Source organism: Lagopus muta, chromosome 18 (assembly GCF_023343835.1).
Source record: "Lagopus muta isolate bLagMut1 chromosome 18, bLagMut1 primary, whole genome shotgun sequence".
In the NCBI taxonomy this organism is placed as follows: Eukaryota; Metazoa; Chordata; class Aves; order Galliformes; family Phasianidae; genus Lagopus; species Lagopus muta.
Genome location: NC_064450.1, coordinates 7,753,997 through 7,768,436, shown reverse-complemented (window position 1 = coordinate 7,768,436; position 14,440 = coordinate 7,753,997). Strand labels below are relative to the sequence as shown.

Genomic DNA, 14,440 nt, shown 5'->3' with positions numbered 1-14,440 from the left:
ACCTATTGCATGTCTTCAAGACACGACGGACATTTTCAGGGTGCCTAAGCCCCAGACCAAAAGGTTCTGATTTTTTGGCACTGAAGTACCCTCTGAGATTACTGTCTGGGAAGGCAGCCTTGCTGTGAGCAGTTTTCAAAAGGAATCCAAGGGTCTCAAGAGGACTGCATTGCCCCTTGTGTGGAGCACTGAGCCAGGGACCCAAGCTGCGTGGAAGAGCAGCACCTCATCCATCCTCCTACAAGGCTGTGGAGGCAGCTCCCCACCTAGCACGCATATTTCCAGAGCAGCTCTTTGAAGGCACCTGGGTTTTCCTTTTGCCCACATGGGGAGCTCAGCTGTCTGCCTGGAAGATGTCAGGAGCTCCAGTTTTAGGCAGTGCAGCACGGAACTAAGGGCCTTGCATCAACCAAGGTAATAAATCTTGGCTAACCACTGGGGCCAAGCTCAGGGTATTATTTAACCATTTTACAAAAAGCTTAACGAGAAAGACTCTTGGGATGAGAACAGGGGAACAGATGAGACCTCATAATTTATGTATGTATTAACTTCCCACCGGTAAAATTAAAATGCAAAATAGCATCTCTAAACAAAATAGTTAAGCTCCATCCCTTGAGACAGTTAAAAAATTAAAGGGCGAAGCATAAAGCAGAGGATCTATTCTTACACTTGTAGCACTTTGGGCTAGATTGTAGGTATTTTCTTCATCTCTTGCAGCTACAATGCTGAACTCCAAGAAGGGATTTGTCTGTGTAATACAGCAAAGCTCAGCAATAATTACCCATTGTGCTATGTGATGAGCCATCCTTTTGGTTCTTCAGTAACCCGTGCACCTGGACTTTAACTAAAACCAAATAATATGCACAGAAAACATTTTTATGTAAGAGGAGGTGAACATCACTAAAAATCAGAGAGCCTTTGTATGGCATGCCAAACTGCTGAAGCGAAAAAATGTCTTCAGTGAAAGGGCTCAGATGTGAGCATGTTTCAGTGCACAGCTCCAGGAAAAACTCTGATAATAAATGTGAGCTTGTTATCGTTGCTTTTCAGTGGGAAGTAAAGCCGGAAGCAGGGTCGTGCTGGCTAATTGAAGCTTACATTTTCATTCAAGCACTGCATTTTAATTATAAACTGGTGACACAAGTGTCACTTAGTTCTTATCCTGTTTTAAGTGTGCATATGTATTAAAAATATTTTCAGTTATTAATTTATTCTTTCCATCGCGTTCATTATCCTACATTATGTCTACCAGGCACGTGTCTAATGACATGTTTGATACTCGCTAATTCTTATGCCTCTTTTAACGCAGGCCTCACACACACATTTTTTGCTGAACACGATGCCAGTTGGCAACCGAAACAGGTGCGCATTCCTGCTATAAAATCAGCATTAGTAACCGCAGACCCATATTCTGGCCAGCTGCAACCACTTGCTCAGCCCTCCCAGGGCACGGCAGCCACGCCAGGAGAGGGTCAGCCCGTGGGAGCTGCATCCAGCAGTGCAGCCAGGAGGGGCCGGCATCGCTCCCCATCCTCAACCACGTGCCCTGGGTTCAGCTCCAGAGCCCTGGGATGATTCAGAGTGCGGGCGGAAAATATCTGGCCTGCTTTTCCTTCTCTACGGGGTTCTGCTGCTGTGTCCAAAGACTGTCTACAGCTTGAACGCTGGCATTTATGTACGGAAATTAAAATAAAGTGAGGGAAAGGTTGCTCGAAGTTGGCTACCAAGAGACATAAAGTAAGCCATTATAATCAGACCAGGATCGCAGGTAAAAACAAGGGGAATATCCCTAGAAAGCATGTTATGAAGGTAAACCCCTTTCAAAGCTACTAGCTGGAATGAGATAGAATGAGATAGCTATTTTTTGCTCTTAATTTGCCACCAAACTATAAGGAGGATTCTATTTTAATAAGCACTATCGTAGCAGGACATTGCAAATGAATTGCTTGAATGGTTATAATTAGAAGTGATACTGAGAATGCAGCACCTTGCAGCACTCCTAAATACAAGTTTTATTTCAGGTCTTGCATCTTTAAGGATCTCAAAGCACCTCCCAGACTGTTTGCATTTGCAAGTGCTAAAGGCAAGGACGAGAGCACAGCAAAATGTGCACAGCGAAGGAGAAAAGCATCAACCTCTGAAGCAAACCTTCAATCTACTGAGGAGAACTTCAGCATACTGCAAATGTTTAATTACTTCAAAGGGTCAATAATGTTGCTGAGCTCAAATTGCAGAGAACAAGCCATTGGTGGCTGGGCCTACATGATGTGGTTTTCTCCCTGTGGTCAAATATGGCTAAAAATCCACATGGGTAAAAATGCAATGCCACATATTGCAACTTGATGTTTCACCAGCACAAAGAAACAACAGTAACCAATTCTGCATGAAAATGCACACGAGTATGTAAAGGAGCACTGATGTGGTTTACCTGACTCCATGAGATCCACTGGACAAAGATGGTTAATGCCCACTATTGCCATCACTGAGTGACTTAAAAAGGAGCATAGCTAACTTTCAGATCTGGCTGCCTTTGAAAACAGCCTGAATGTGACAAGGCAGTGGTTGCCTCTGTGCAGCTGAATGCTGGAGCATGAAATTCTTAGGGAAAAAAGATGATCCAATGTGTTGGGAATAGCCGTCGTTAATTTCCAGTGAGCCATTAGATAGGTGCATGAAACTCTAAGATAGGTATATGCAGTAAGTTGTATTTTAGATTTGATTATATTTAGGCAATGTACCCCTGGCAAGATCCTATTTCAAATCATAATTGTGACATGCCATGGTTGCTTTTTAATGCCTTGCAGCAACAATAGATAAACTGTGCCTTTGGGAAGCAAGTAAGACGCAATAACAATCCCAGCATTATTGAATGCTGTACTTTTGGACAAGAGAAAATGTACAGCCATCCATATTCAACACTAAATTGTATCATTTAAAATGGATAAATGGGAGAAAATGGATCTGGAACCTCTGGTACGGGACTGACAAGAGGCTTAAAACAGTTATTAGCTAATCAGAAAGAAAGCTGAGCAGCTAAATGTGGGTGGCAGTTCCTCAGTGGCCTGGTGCCCCTCCCAGCCAGGCTGGGTGCTTGTCACCCATGAATATCTTTGAAGTATTTGGCAGCAGTGACCTAATGGGACTGGCTGAGTGAGAAGCATTCAAAGGGCAGAACTAAATGGCACAGTTCCAAAACAGCAATTAAAAGGGGTAATGCTTGAAAAAGAACAATAGAAGAGGTTAATTCGTATCGGTGCCTGGATATCTGTACAGGAAATCCTGTGATTCCATATTGCACATCCCCGTTGTCCACTGCTTGGTGCTATGGCAGTGTATAACACAGCACTCCTTTACGTGCCGTCGCTGAGAAAAAGCAGCTCTGTTCTATTGAAGAAGGACTCACCGTGCTGCTGGAAGTTCTCTGCAAGCAGAAACATGGGTAAACACATGGGAAAGTGAATCTGACAGGTAGAGAAGAGAGAACCTCAATTTCATACTTTCTGACGGGGATACGATGATACATTTTTGTTTTCTTCACCAGCAGGAGGGCACGGAGGCACTCGGGAGTTAAGGAAATTAAAAATCCTGGGTTTCAACAGCCATTGGTTTTCTGAAGGCAGACTCTGGTTGGAAAGCTACTTTAGAAGGTGCCTTTTCAACAAAAGGAGAATTGTAACATTTCAGCGAGGAGAAATAAAAAGAGAAAGAGAACAAAGATGTTCAGACTGCTGGATGCTACAGGAAGGAGGAGGAAGAGAGGCTGGACTATCTGCCAGGCTGCATCAAGAACTGCTCCAATGATTTCATTGCATTTGACCCACAGCATGCAACAACTGGCAAAAATGCCCCCAGATTTAAAGGGAAATCTAGCTGAAATCTGCCAGGACCAGGCCATCCATCCTGCAGGCAGCCTGCCCTGAGGCTTGCTATTTTGAGAGAATAGAGAGGCCACATATCATTAATATTGTAACAAATCCCAGTATAGGGAAAGCCACAGTCTGAATTTTTGCTCTGGTCCCCAGCACCTCTGTGTGCCCCTCCACACAGCAAAACCACAGCTCCAAAAGAAAATATATGAGCCAAAGTCTGGAAAAGAGCCTCCTTTCACTACTAAACATTAAAGGTAAACTAAACTGATGTTCTTTGGGAGTGGAAACAAATAAATAAAGGCAATAACTACCTGGGAATGGAAGAGGGAGGACAAAATACATTGTAATTTAACTGGTCAAAATATGCCAAAGGAGTGAGACAGGTTAGTGCAAGGCAGAAATTAGAAAGAAGCCCTGCGTGGTATTAGAGCTCTCTACAGAAACATCCTTTTGTTCAGAAGCCATAAATGTGTAGCAGCCTCTCAGACATATGGGCAGTTGTGCATTTATCCTGTTTATTTTACTACTCCTGTGCATCCTGCCTTGCCATCTGTTGGTGAGAATTCGGATGCCGAGCCGTAAGTCTGAGACATAATAAATACCAATAAACAGAAATCCAAAATGAAGGCAAGCTCAAAGTAATGCTTTGAAGCAGGACCAGCTTCTCAGGGTGACAATGATGTTAGAAAGTATGATTTATTTCCTGAGATGATTCTTGGCTCAGAAAAGACGGAGCAGCAGGAAAAGGTCCAATTGAAGGGGCAGATCTCTGATCCCTCCTCTTATATTGGCTTCTTATTGGCATAATTCCACCAGCTTCCTAGAAAGCAGTTTAACTTTACGTAGGTGGAAAACCAGACTTAATCCTGTCCCTCAAGGAAGACATGCTTGAACACAAAATGTTGCATGTATAAAACATAAGTTGCAAGCAAAATGCTTCAAAACCAGTTAAACTCATGTTCATACATCTTTTCAGAGCTGGGCAGCCCTACCACCATGTCCCACTTACTCCACATTGTCTTTTTCCTTTTATCATCAGGATGAGGGGATAGCGGATGGGAGGAAGCACAGTTAGCCTCCAGCCAGGGCCAGGGAGCTAAAGTGCTGGCCTCTGATCACACAGCTAATGCACCAAAGCCCAACCACCTCCTGCCTCTCTGCTGCCATTTCTGGGATGCAGAAGTCACTGCTTGGCCCCTCACATGCCAACCCCACAGCCCAACATGTGTGTGCACAGTGGTGTCGGTGACCAACTGGATTACATTGAGTGCACACGTGCTCTGTGCCAAAAGAATTAGGAAAGGAGATGAAGGCACAGGGCTCCTCCTGCAATAGATTTCTAGAATTGCTTGAGTTGGAAGGGACCCTTAAAAGTCACCTAGCCCACATCCTTTGCAATGAATAGGGACATCTACAGCTCGATCAGAGTCCTGAGAACCTTTTTTCTCAGAGCCTTCTTCTTCTTTCCCTGTTTCTGTAAAGATGCATAGAAGTACAGACTGGAGATACTGGACACACACTCCTTATCCCACAGATTTTTAAGGGGGGCTCACAAGTTCTGCACCTGCCAGACCATGACCAAAGCTGCAGGTTCAGCAGCACAACACGAGCAGAGGTAGCGCAGGCTGACACACCGCATGTGAAAGCACCCACTGGAGAAATAACCACTATCCCGATATTTTACAGGAACAAAAGCACGTTGTCACGTTTGCCTCCTTTACCAGTTGACACCAGCGAGGGTCAGCAGAGCTGCCAGGAGGCAGGGCCAGCCCTGAGGAGGTGCAATAGCTGTGAGCTCCTGCCAGGATTCTAAAATAAGTAATAAAAGCCCATGGCGGAAGGGTCAGTAAAAGGTAATGGCAGCTGGAAGAAGCCCAAAGATTACATTACATTACACTGCAAAGGTCACCGAGAACCCCAAAATGACTTACTGTGGCTCTGACAGATGCTACCACTAATACCATCTGTCTACCAGCTGCAACACGCAGTGTGATTATATGCACAGTGAAAAAAGCAGCTCTAGAGCACTGCAGCCACAGGTTGCCCATCCGCATCGCCCAGCACATCCCCAGCCCTTCACCCAATGCTTCTGAAATGTAGGTAAAAGTGCCTATTATCCACATTACATCTTGCACAGATGAGAAAGCCTTACAGCTGGATTACAAATTTGCTTTACAGCCTTCGGGGAGTATTGCTAATGCACAGAAAGTCTTTGGGTTCCAAGTTTTGCGTCGGGTTAGCTGGCATGCTGAGAGTCACAGAGAAAAACCAAAGCCCTTGTGTAGCCTGATAGCTCCCTATCGGCTATATAGTAGATCATGTTCAAGAAAGCAAATTAATTCATTAAAGTGACATATATTCAGTCAATTAGCTTCAGATCTCTGTTTCATATAGTGTCTCAAGAAGAGTGGCTGTTTTGTTATATCAGTAGAGCCTTTTGAGAACTTCTGTTACCAATGTTCCAGGAGGTGTATTTAGGAGGTCTGCATTTATTTTTTTTTAACAGAATAGCTAATCCTTTAGCCCAGCTTCTGCTGACAGTTTCTCCAGCAAAAAAAATCTTAGTATTTTAAAGCACGTTTTACTACAGACCATATTTTAAAAAGACTGAACTTCACTTCTCTAAAATCGCTCCAAACTCTGAAGCTCTCTCTCCAGCAAATGGAACACAACAGAAAGAAATTAACCTAACAAGGCTGTCAGGAATCACTCAATCACCTTCTGACAAAACCCCACTGCTTCAAACACTGCTGAAATGATGTCGGTGGAGCTCTGAAGATTGCATTTAAAAACAATCAGTGCAGCACGAGCTCTTCCCCATCACGCGTTTTACCAAGGAAACGAGATGGTGTGAGCAGAATGTATGGAAGGAAAGAACGAAATCATGGGCTGAAGCTCAGAAAAACCCTTCTCTAATGTGTTTAAACTGGTTTTGAAAGACTTCTGGATAATAGTTCACCTAGGTCCAACATATCCTTGTGCCTGTGGATTTAATCTTCAAAGCAGGTCTTGACTGATACTATGCTGATACAGAACTTCCTCTTAGACAAATACAACTTTGGAAATAACACTCGAATACAAAGCTTGCACCATTACAAGTCATGGTGAGGTTAACACTTCCTCTCATTGCTTTGAGGATGCTAAAGAACATTCAATCTCTTTGGATGAACCATTACTTTGCAGTAGTATGGATGGACAGCAGCCTTCCTTTCTTTGCTTGCCTCAACTATCTGTAAGGGCTTTTTTTTTTCATTCAGTATGCACGTGCCACCACGTATGTGAGACTTCAACCAAGCCAGACGACTTGCAAATAATTGTGCAAATGGGCATTTGTGCAAGTTTTCTACTTACAGCTGATTTGCCCAATCCTTCCTCCTGATAGCAAACACTTCAGCTACTCAGACAAATGGTTCCACGTGAACTAAATGGCCAACTGCACCACTTAAAAATAAGTGGCAAACAGGGAATACTGAATGCAGTAGACACAATGGATTCAAAGCCATTCATATTCTGAAGTGTTTAATAAAATACTCTTTGAATAAATTTAAATTACAAGTACATTACTTGATTTCGTATCTAGATGTCATGGGGCCTGCAGAGCTCCCAGTTTGAGCAGTCCTATTAACTTCAGCATGATTGTTCATGAAGATAAGCAGTTTCAGTGGATAAAGCAGTGCTTTAAAATCTTTTTTTTTTTTCTTTTTTTTTTCTAAGCAAATACTTTAATAGCAGATCCTCCTGTGTGTAAGGCTGTGTGGGGCTTACATAGCAGAGTTGAGCATTTACCATGGGAATAGGGGCTGCTGGAAAATTATAGAGGTGAAATCCTTCAAGTCATCTTGGCCACAAAGGAATTATTCAGCCATGTGAAATGGGGCTGATTTGCTCCTATTATTATTATTCCCAGGCTGGGATGCAGACTTCAGGTAAGTCAAGACAGACACATGAGGACTTCATCAGAAGCTTCTCTCTCCAGTGAAGATTTGTCTTTATCTGTCAAAATTGAAGTTAACATACATTTGTCATGGTCCCAGGAAACCAAAAACCAGCTTTGCCAGAGAGCTCCTTGCTCATTTTACTGCAAAGCTTGATCGAATGGCACCTCATCCTGCTGTACCCCTATTTGTACCAAGAACTATTGTAAACAGTTTTCTACTTACATAATTACCTTAGCTGTAAGTCTTCCATCCATGCAGAAATACTGCTATTGCTTAAAGACCACTCAATGAGCCTCTTACTTCCACCTCTGATAAACTAAAAGAACAGATTTGGGATAGTACAAGTGAGAATTGGACTACTATATCATTGCTGGTGCTTCTTGAGTGACTAAGCTCCGTAGTAGTACCCACTATGAGTACTAAAACATGAAGGACAGCTGCAGCTCCAAACAAGGACAGCACGCTGGAGCCCTAAACTGTATCCCTTCAGTCACCATTATGATGATAATTTCTGGTAAAGTGTTATCCCAAAGAAGAAAAGCAGAAAACTGTTGAGGAACACACACTGGTTTGCTTGGAAGGCTCTTCTTTGTCCGTTCTGCTCTGTTAATTCTGTTTGAAATCCTGCAGTTTGGGACCCCAAGCAGGTGACAGCTCACATACAGAGTGCAGATTGCTTTATGGATGGAGTTCAGAAACATTTTGGTGGAAAATTTCAACTGACCTGAAATTTACTCTGTATAACGCTTTATTCACATCGATAGCGATAGAAGAGGCTGGTCAAGATGCTTCCTGATTGTGCACATTTATGTCTGAAATACAGCTATTTTTTGAGATGAGCGAAACGGTGCTTAAGACCATTACAATAAATTAAGTAGGCTTTTATAATTATTACCCCAAAACACAGAAAGATTGTCCTAAAAATAGCTTTGAGGACAGACCATTTAATCATATATAAAAATCTATAACTGAAATGATTTTCTTGCTGTGTACCTCCTCGGAGCTGTAATTATTACATTGATTTTACTAAAAGACCCATCCACTCAGGATGAGTGACGTTCTGAAACAACCCGGGGGTGTTTTCTTCAATCTGCCTCCAGAAATGGTTAATTTATCTCATGAAACAAAGGAACCTTTCCATCTCAAAATCAAAGTCCCACAGCTCAGTCCAGAACATAAATATCTTCATGCATCTACGTATTGTTTCTTACAGAGAGAGATGATACAGAAAGTGTGAGAAAGAATGCAAAGAATGCAATCCCTGCTTCTCATATTTGTGAGCAGATTATTTCTTTTCTTTTCTTTCTTTTTTTTTTTTATAAGATTATTCATTCTGAACACATATTTGGCAACTTTGTCATTTGATTAAGAGCGCTTGAATTCCGGAGAAGAAAAAAACCAAAACACTCAATTGCTGTTGGGTGGAGGGGTCACATGAAACACTTTTGTCACCTGAGGGTTTAAGGTCCACAGCTGCTCAGTGTGATCTTTCCACAAATTCTCTTGCAAACAGAACGTGCTCAGCAGGTAAAGGCATTGCCTGCATTGCCTGGCGCAGGCAGGGAGCGCGGGGCTCAGAGCATCGCATTGCGTGCAGCACTGCCCCTGCCTCACAACCTCACCAACTTCTTATTTTACAGAGTTCTGACTTAACCCCAGTGGAAATCCAGGCAAAAATCCCACTGCCTTCAGCCAAAGCTGCACTTTGTTCCAATGAATGAGATTCCTGGAGGACCACGCTGAAACCGTGACTTTAGTAAACTCAGGTGTCTCCTGCAAGACAGGCCCAGCCCAGCAAAGCACGATTCCAACCTGCTTATTTGCCTTGACAGAGCCTGGGGCACACCAACAACTCAGCACAGACCACCAGTTTTGGGGCAGGTGGAGGGTGCTCAGCATTGCCCAGGCGAACACAGATGTGCTCAGAGGCAAACCCACATCTCCCAGGTGTCAGAAAAGCCCATGCTAAGAGTTACATTTCTTTACGAGTTGCAAAGCCAAGCTTTACTGTCACCAGCAAAACTTCACATTTCTGTAACTCTTTCTCCTTTTTATGGTCTAAAAATATTTATGCATCCTACAGCCATTTTACATTATCCTGAGGTAGTAAATGTGATAGTTGAAGTGAAAAATGTTCGTTACGCCATAGCCTTGGATGGTTAGAACAAGGAGATTACAAGAGACGTGGCAATGAGGTGTTCCTGCAGTTCCACAGCTTTTTTCTAAGGAAAAACCTCAGAATACAGCTGGGCTGGCTGGGCTGAGCCATCTGCCACTTAGAATAAAGCAGGATCCCAGGTCTGTAAAGTTCACATGTGCTAAGTTGCACTGATTGAATGAGGCGCACCGAGATCGATATGCCAAGTGCATTATGGTGGCAAGAAAGACCCAGGCATCCTCCACCCCCATGAGCCCCAAAGCAGCCCTGTCAACGCCTGCAGCATGTGCTGCCTTCATCCAGAACAGCTGGGCTGGGGCTGGTGGTGGTCTGCTGCCCACACCCAGTGCTATGGATGCTCCTATGTCCCACAGTCACAGCTCTGTGTGCTCACTCGGCAGATGTTGGCTCACATCTGGGCTTTGCTATCAGCTATGCCGATTCTTCCACACACCCGTGTGCTTCTTTGTCCCAGCAGTTACCCGCAGTATCTTCTCTACAACTCCCTTTTCAGGGATGGAGCCACGTGTTTGGGCTCTGTGGGGAGCGGGGTGTGCCTCTGCCCACTGCAGCCATACGCCACAAATCCTTCTATTTGTTAACGTTGTTCTTTGCCTGACCCTTAGTCTGGACTAAGTCATCCCAAACCCATGCTGAAGCACTAAAACAGCAGCAACATCCTATAGTGGGTTCCCAGTGCCTCTGAGGGTATGCAGGAGGAACTTGGGTTCCCACTGTCCTACCAAAGAGCTGCAGCCAAACCTTCAGACCCCTGAGGCCAGCATCTGGCCAGTCCCCAGCCTTGCAGCCTGTAGAGCTCAGAAGCCCCCAAAGCCCCCAAACTACGTGCAGCCCTCCTAGATCCCTGCAACCCATGGGTACGGGATGCAAAGGGGGGGGCTGCCCCAAAGGCACAGCTCCCCCGGGCCGAGCTCCGCATCCCGCCGCCCGTTCCCATGGCAATCTCGGAGATGCCGGTTGCCACGGTAACGCCATCCTCCTCCTCGGCCGTGTCCGAGACAGCGGCGCGGCTCCGGCGGAGCTCTGCCCGTGGGCTCCGGGCACAGCCGCTGCCCCCGGGAAGTTGCTTCCCCCACCGGTCACGGCGCGGCCCCCCGTTACCTTCGAGGCAGCAGATCCTCCAGAGCCCCGAATGCGTAAGGTCGCCCCTCGCTTTCCTCGGCGGTCCCTGCGCTTCGTCCGCCGTGATGTTGGTGCCGTTGCAGATGTGCGCGCTGGAGTACAGCCAGTAGTCGGTACCGATGGCGATGGCCATGAGGCTGAAAGCGGCGAAAGCTCCCACCGTGGTCAGCAGCATCTGGACGCCACGGTCACACCACACCATGGTGCTTCATAGTCCCCGCACGGGGCCGCACGACACCGCCCGGCAGCCGCCGCCGCCCGCGGGAGGCAGAGCCGAGTCACGGGGCGGGGGGCGGGGGGCGGAGGCGGCGGCGATGGGGATGGGGATGGGGATGGGGATGAGGATGGGGGGAGCCGCCCTCCCTCCGCCACGGGGCTGAGCTCCGCCGCACGGCCGCGCACCGCCCCGCCCCGCCCCGGGGAGGGTAGGAGCCGCCCGCCCGGTGGCGGCGGGGGGTGGGAGGCTGCAGCCCCTCCCAGGGCCGGAGCATCGCGCGGGGATGGTGCGGGGGGAGTGCGACAACACGGCTGAAGTCGCGGCTCCGCGGGGGTCAGAGCAGCCTTTGGGGAGGGGGGGGTCCGAGGCTCAGCGAACGGCAGAGCCCGAGGAGCGCGGCTCCGAGCCCCCAGCCCCGGCACTCCCCCTGCCCACCGCCCCTTCCTTCCACGGAAAGCACCGCACCGGGATGCGAGCGGGAGAGGGGTACGCAGCCCTCGGGGTACCATGCGGTCGGGAGCTGCAGCGTAGCCAAATGGGTTTCCTCCCGCAGCCTCCCTGTGCTCTTAGTGACACAAGGGGGGTGTAGGCAAGTGGATGGCTTGCTGATTGTTTCCTGCTCGGAAAAAAAAAAAAAAAAAATTAAAAAAAATATGTATTTTTATAAAACAAAACTAGAGCCTGAAAATATTTCCTTTTGGAAAACCATGTGGAGAAACATCTAAATTTGTCACCGCGTTGCCCCTCCTTGCAGCCCTGACTCCCATCACTGCGCTGACAAGTCGGTTCTGCCCCCACCCATCCAGCGACAAGGCAGATGAATGGGAGCCTTCTGATCAGCTAATGCATGTGTGTGAAGGGAGCGTGGCAGCACACAGAGTGATGTATGTGAATCAGGGAGTGGGAGGACGAGAGCTACAAACCTCGAGAAATGCAGCTCTCTTCCGAGCAGTGCGTGGATGGTGCAGGTGCATGCATGGCTCTGCTGCGGCGATGCCTTTCAGCTGCTCTTCCTTTTCATAAAAGCTGGGAAAGCAGAAAGCAAACACAAATTAAAGGCTGGTTTTTATTTCGCAGAGCCTTGGAAACTTGATCAGACACAAAGCCTATAAACGCGGAAGAGCTCCGAAGTTATGTTAGGTTTAAGCACATAAATTAGGCTTTACTTTCCCATTGTGCTTATAGGTCCAATAGTGCCATTGCAAAATCACCCTCTGAATTGATGTGTCCATTAGGGATGGAAGAATGAAGGCAGGTAAGCTGAAAAGCAGCGTTCAGAAAAACTGAATCAAGCATTTAAATTTAATGAGGTTCAACAAATTTCTCATTTAAAATATATGTTTGTACCTGTGTGCTTTGGGGCTTTGGCCGGGAAGGGAAAATTAGATACTGAAACAGCAGGAGAGAAGCCATTTCCACAGCTTTTTAAACCTACTGAGCCTTAATTAATATTATTTATTTGTATTGCCCACGGCTGGCTCTCCCAACGAGGAGCAGAGGAGGGCTGGGTGAGCTGTAGCCATGGCCACAGTGCTGTTCGAGGCAGAAATAGCCCCGATATCCCACTCAGAAGTGCAACAGGAGCAGGATGGGGCATCTGGTCCGGTGGGCGCTGAGCATCCTCAGCCAGCAGATAGGGGTATTCAGCTGCAGGGCTTTCCACCGCATAAAGCCCTATTGGTTGTGTGAGATAACAGCACGTCAACAGAACTCCTTAACAAAATCTTGCTCCTCTCCCCTCCAGCATTGCTTTGCAAGGAAAACTGCTGCTCCTATTGCCTTGTGAGAAACCTCAGGCTCCTAAAGGGTTACAGAGAAGCACCCAAGACAGGCAATCATTTTCTGCCCAAGCTATCTTCTTTAGTTTAAAAATGTTCTCTATTCTTTTGAAATGCATGAAGTAGATTGTGGGAGAGCTAATATTATATTCCACTACTGAAAGCTGGTGGAGTATTTTGCATTGATGTCTGGCTCTAGTGATTTTCTAAGGATTTTGAATTCATTAAATCCCACCATTGAATAATCACCAATCGTGGCAGAAGGAAGGCAAAAGTGCTTATGGTCCTCAGCAGCAAAAAAGCATGTGTTCTTTTCTTAAATGTGAAAGCTATTTGACCCTCTGTATGTAGTAAAGGTTGCCCATCACAAAACCTTTGATTCGCAGCCTTTGCTTATGGCACAGCCTTATAGTGACGCCATTGAGTTTCGCAGGAGAACAGCCTCGGCAGGGTGTGTGCACTGCAATGGCATCCTCCATCCTCAATGAGAATTAAACCCAATTGTTCTAGGCTCAGAACAGATGCAGGAGCTCATGACAAGGAGAAGTAAAAGCCCTATGTCTTCTCCCTGTAATTTAGCTCCCCTCACCCCTACTGATTTTACAGTGTGTCCAAGCCCAGAAATGTATTTTTTTTTTCACAGGAAAAAAAGTAAACTGAAAGCAGAAATATTTGGATTCCTTGATGCTGATGTTCAAAGCTTTAAATGAAGTCCTGTGCCTGATCATTTTACTTCTGAACTGAAAAACAGTTATTTTGGAGATGAAACTTTGTACTGAACTGAATTCAGTGAGAGCTGTCACTAACAAAGCCTTGCCTGAGAGACACCGCTGCGATCAGAAGGAGAGAAAGAACCGCGCCGTGTTACCATTTGGGATGACTGCTTCTGCTGCTAAATGTCAGGCATTGCCTTCAATACACTCGGCTCTCTCTTTTTTAAATTTATCATCTTGCAAAGGTAACACCAGAATTACTAGAATTTCACTAAAAGAAACCTTTGGAAATGGCTCAAGAAAATCTCCAGGGAGAACTTTCTCAGAATGAAAATGATTAAACAGAGTTTCTGATGTAAATAGAGACTAACGGCCACCAAAGCCTGGAACACATATCTCGTTCCACTTGTCCTTCAAGGGGACTTTTGGGCCTATGCATGTAAGAATGACTTTTAGCATCTAGCAATATTCTACAGTTATGAGCACATCAGTGACATTGGTTGTTGCCATCTCCTACAGGTCTTTGTATCTCTTCTGTCTAACCTCATACTGGTATTATGAATAAATCATCCTGAAGCATTTCATTTGGATTACGCTGCACACAAAGAACTGAAGAAATGGGAT

The 14,440-nt window shown here is 45.9% G+C and overlaps 1 protein-coding gene across 1 annotated transcript in view; it reads right to left on the bottom strand.

Annotated features, from left to right (window-relative positions):
• The window catches only part of CACNG4 (calcium voltage-gated channel auxiliary subunit gamma 4), a 38,777-nt gene extending 27,387 nt beyond the window's left edge, over positions 1 to 11,390 (bottom strand). Inside the window, exon 1 of the mRNA XM_048965424.1 lies at positions 11,088 to 11,390. Coding sequence (XP_048821381.1) covers positions 11,088 to 11,310 — 223 coding nt within the window. The 5' untranslated portion in view covers positions 11,311 to 11,390. The remainder of the gene's footprint in view (positions 1 to 11,087) is intronic.
• Positions 11,391 to 14,440: the final 3,050 nt, after the last annotated feature.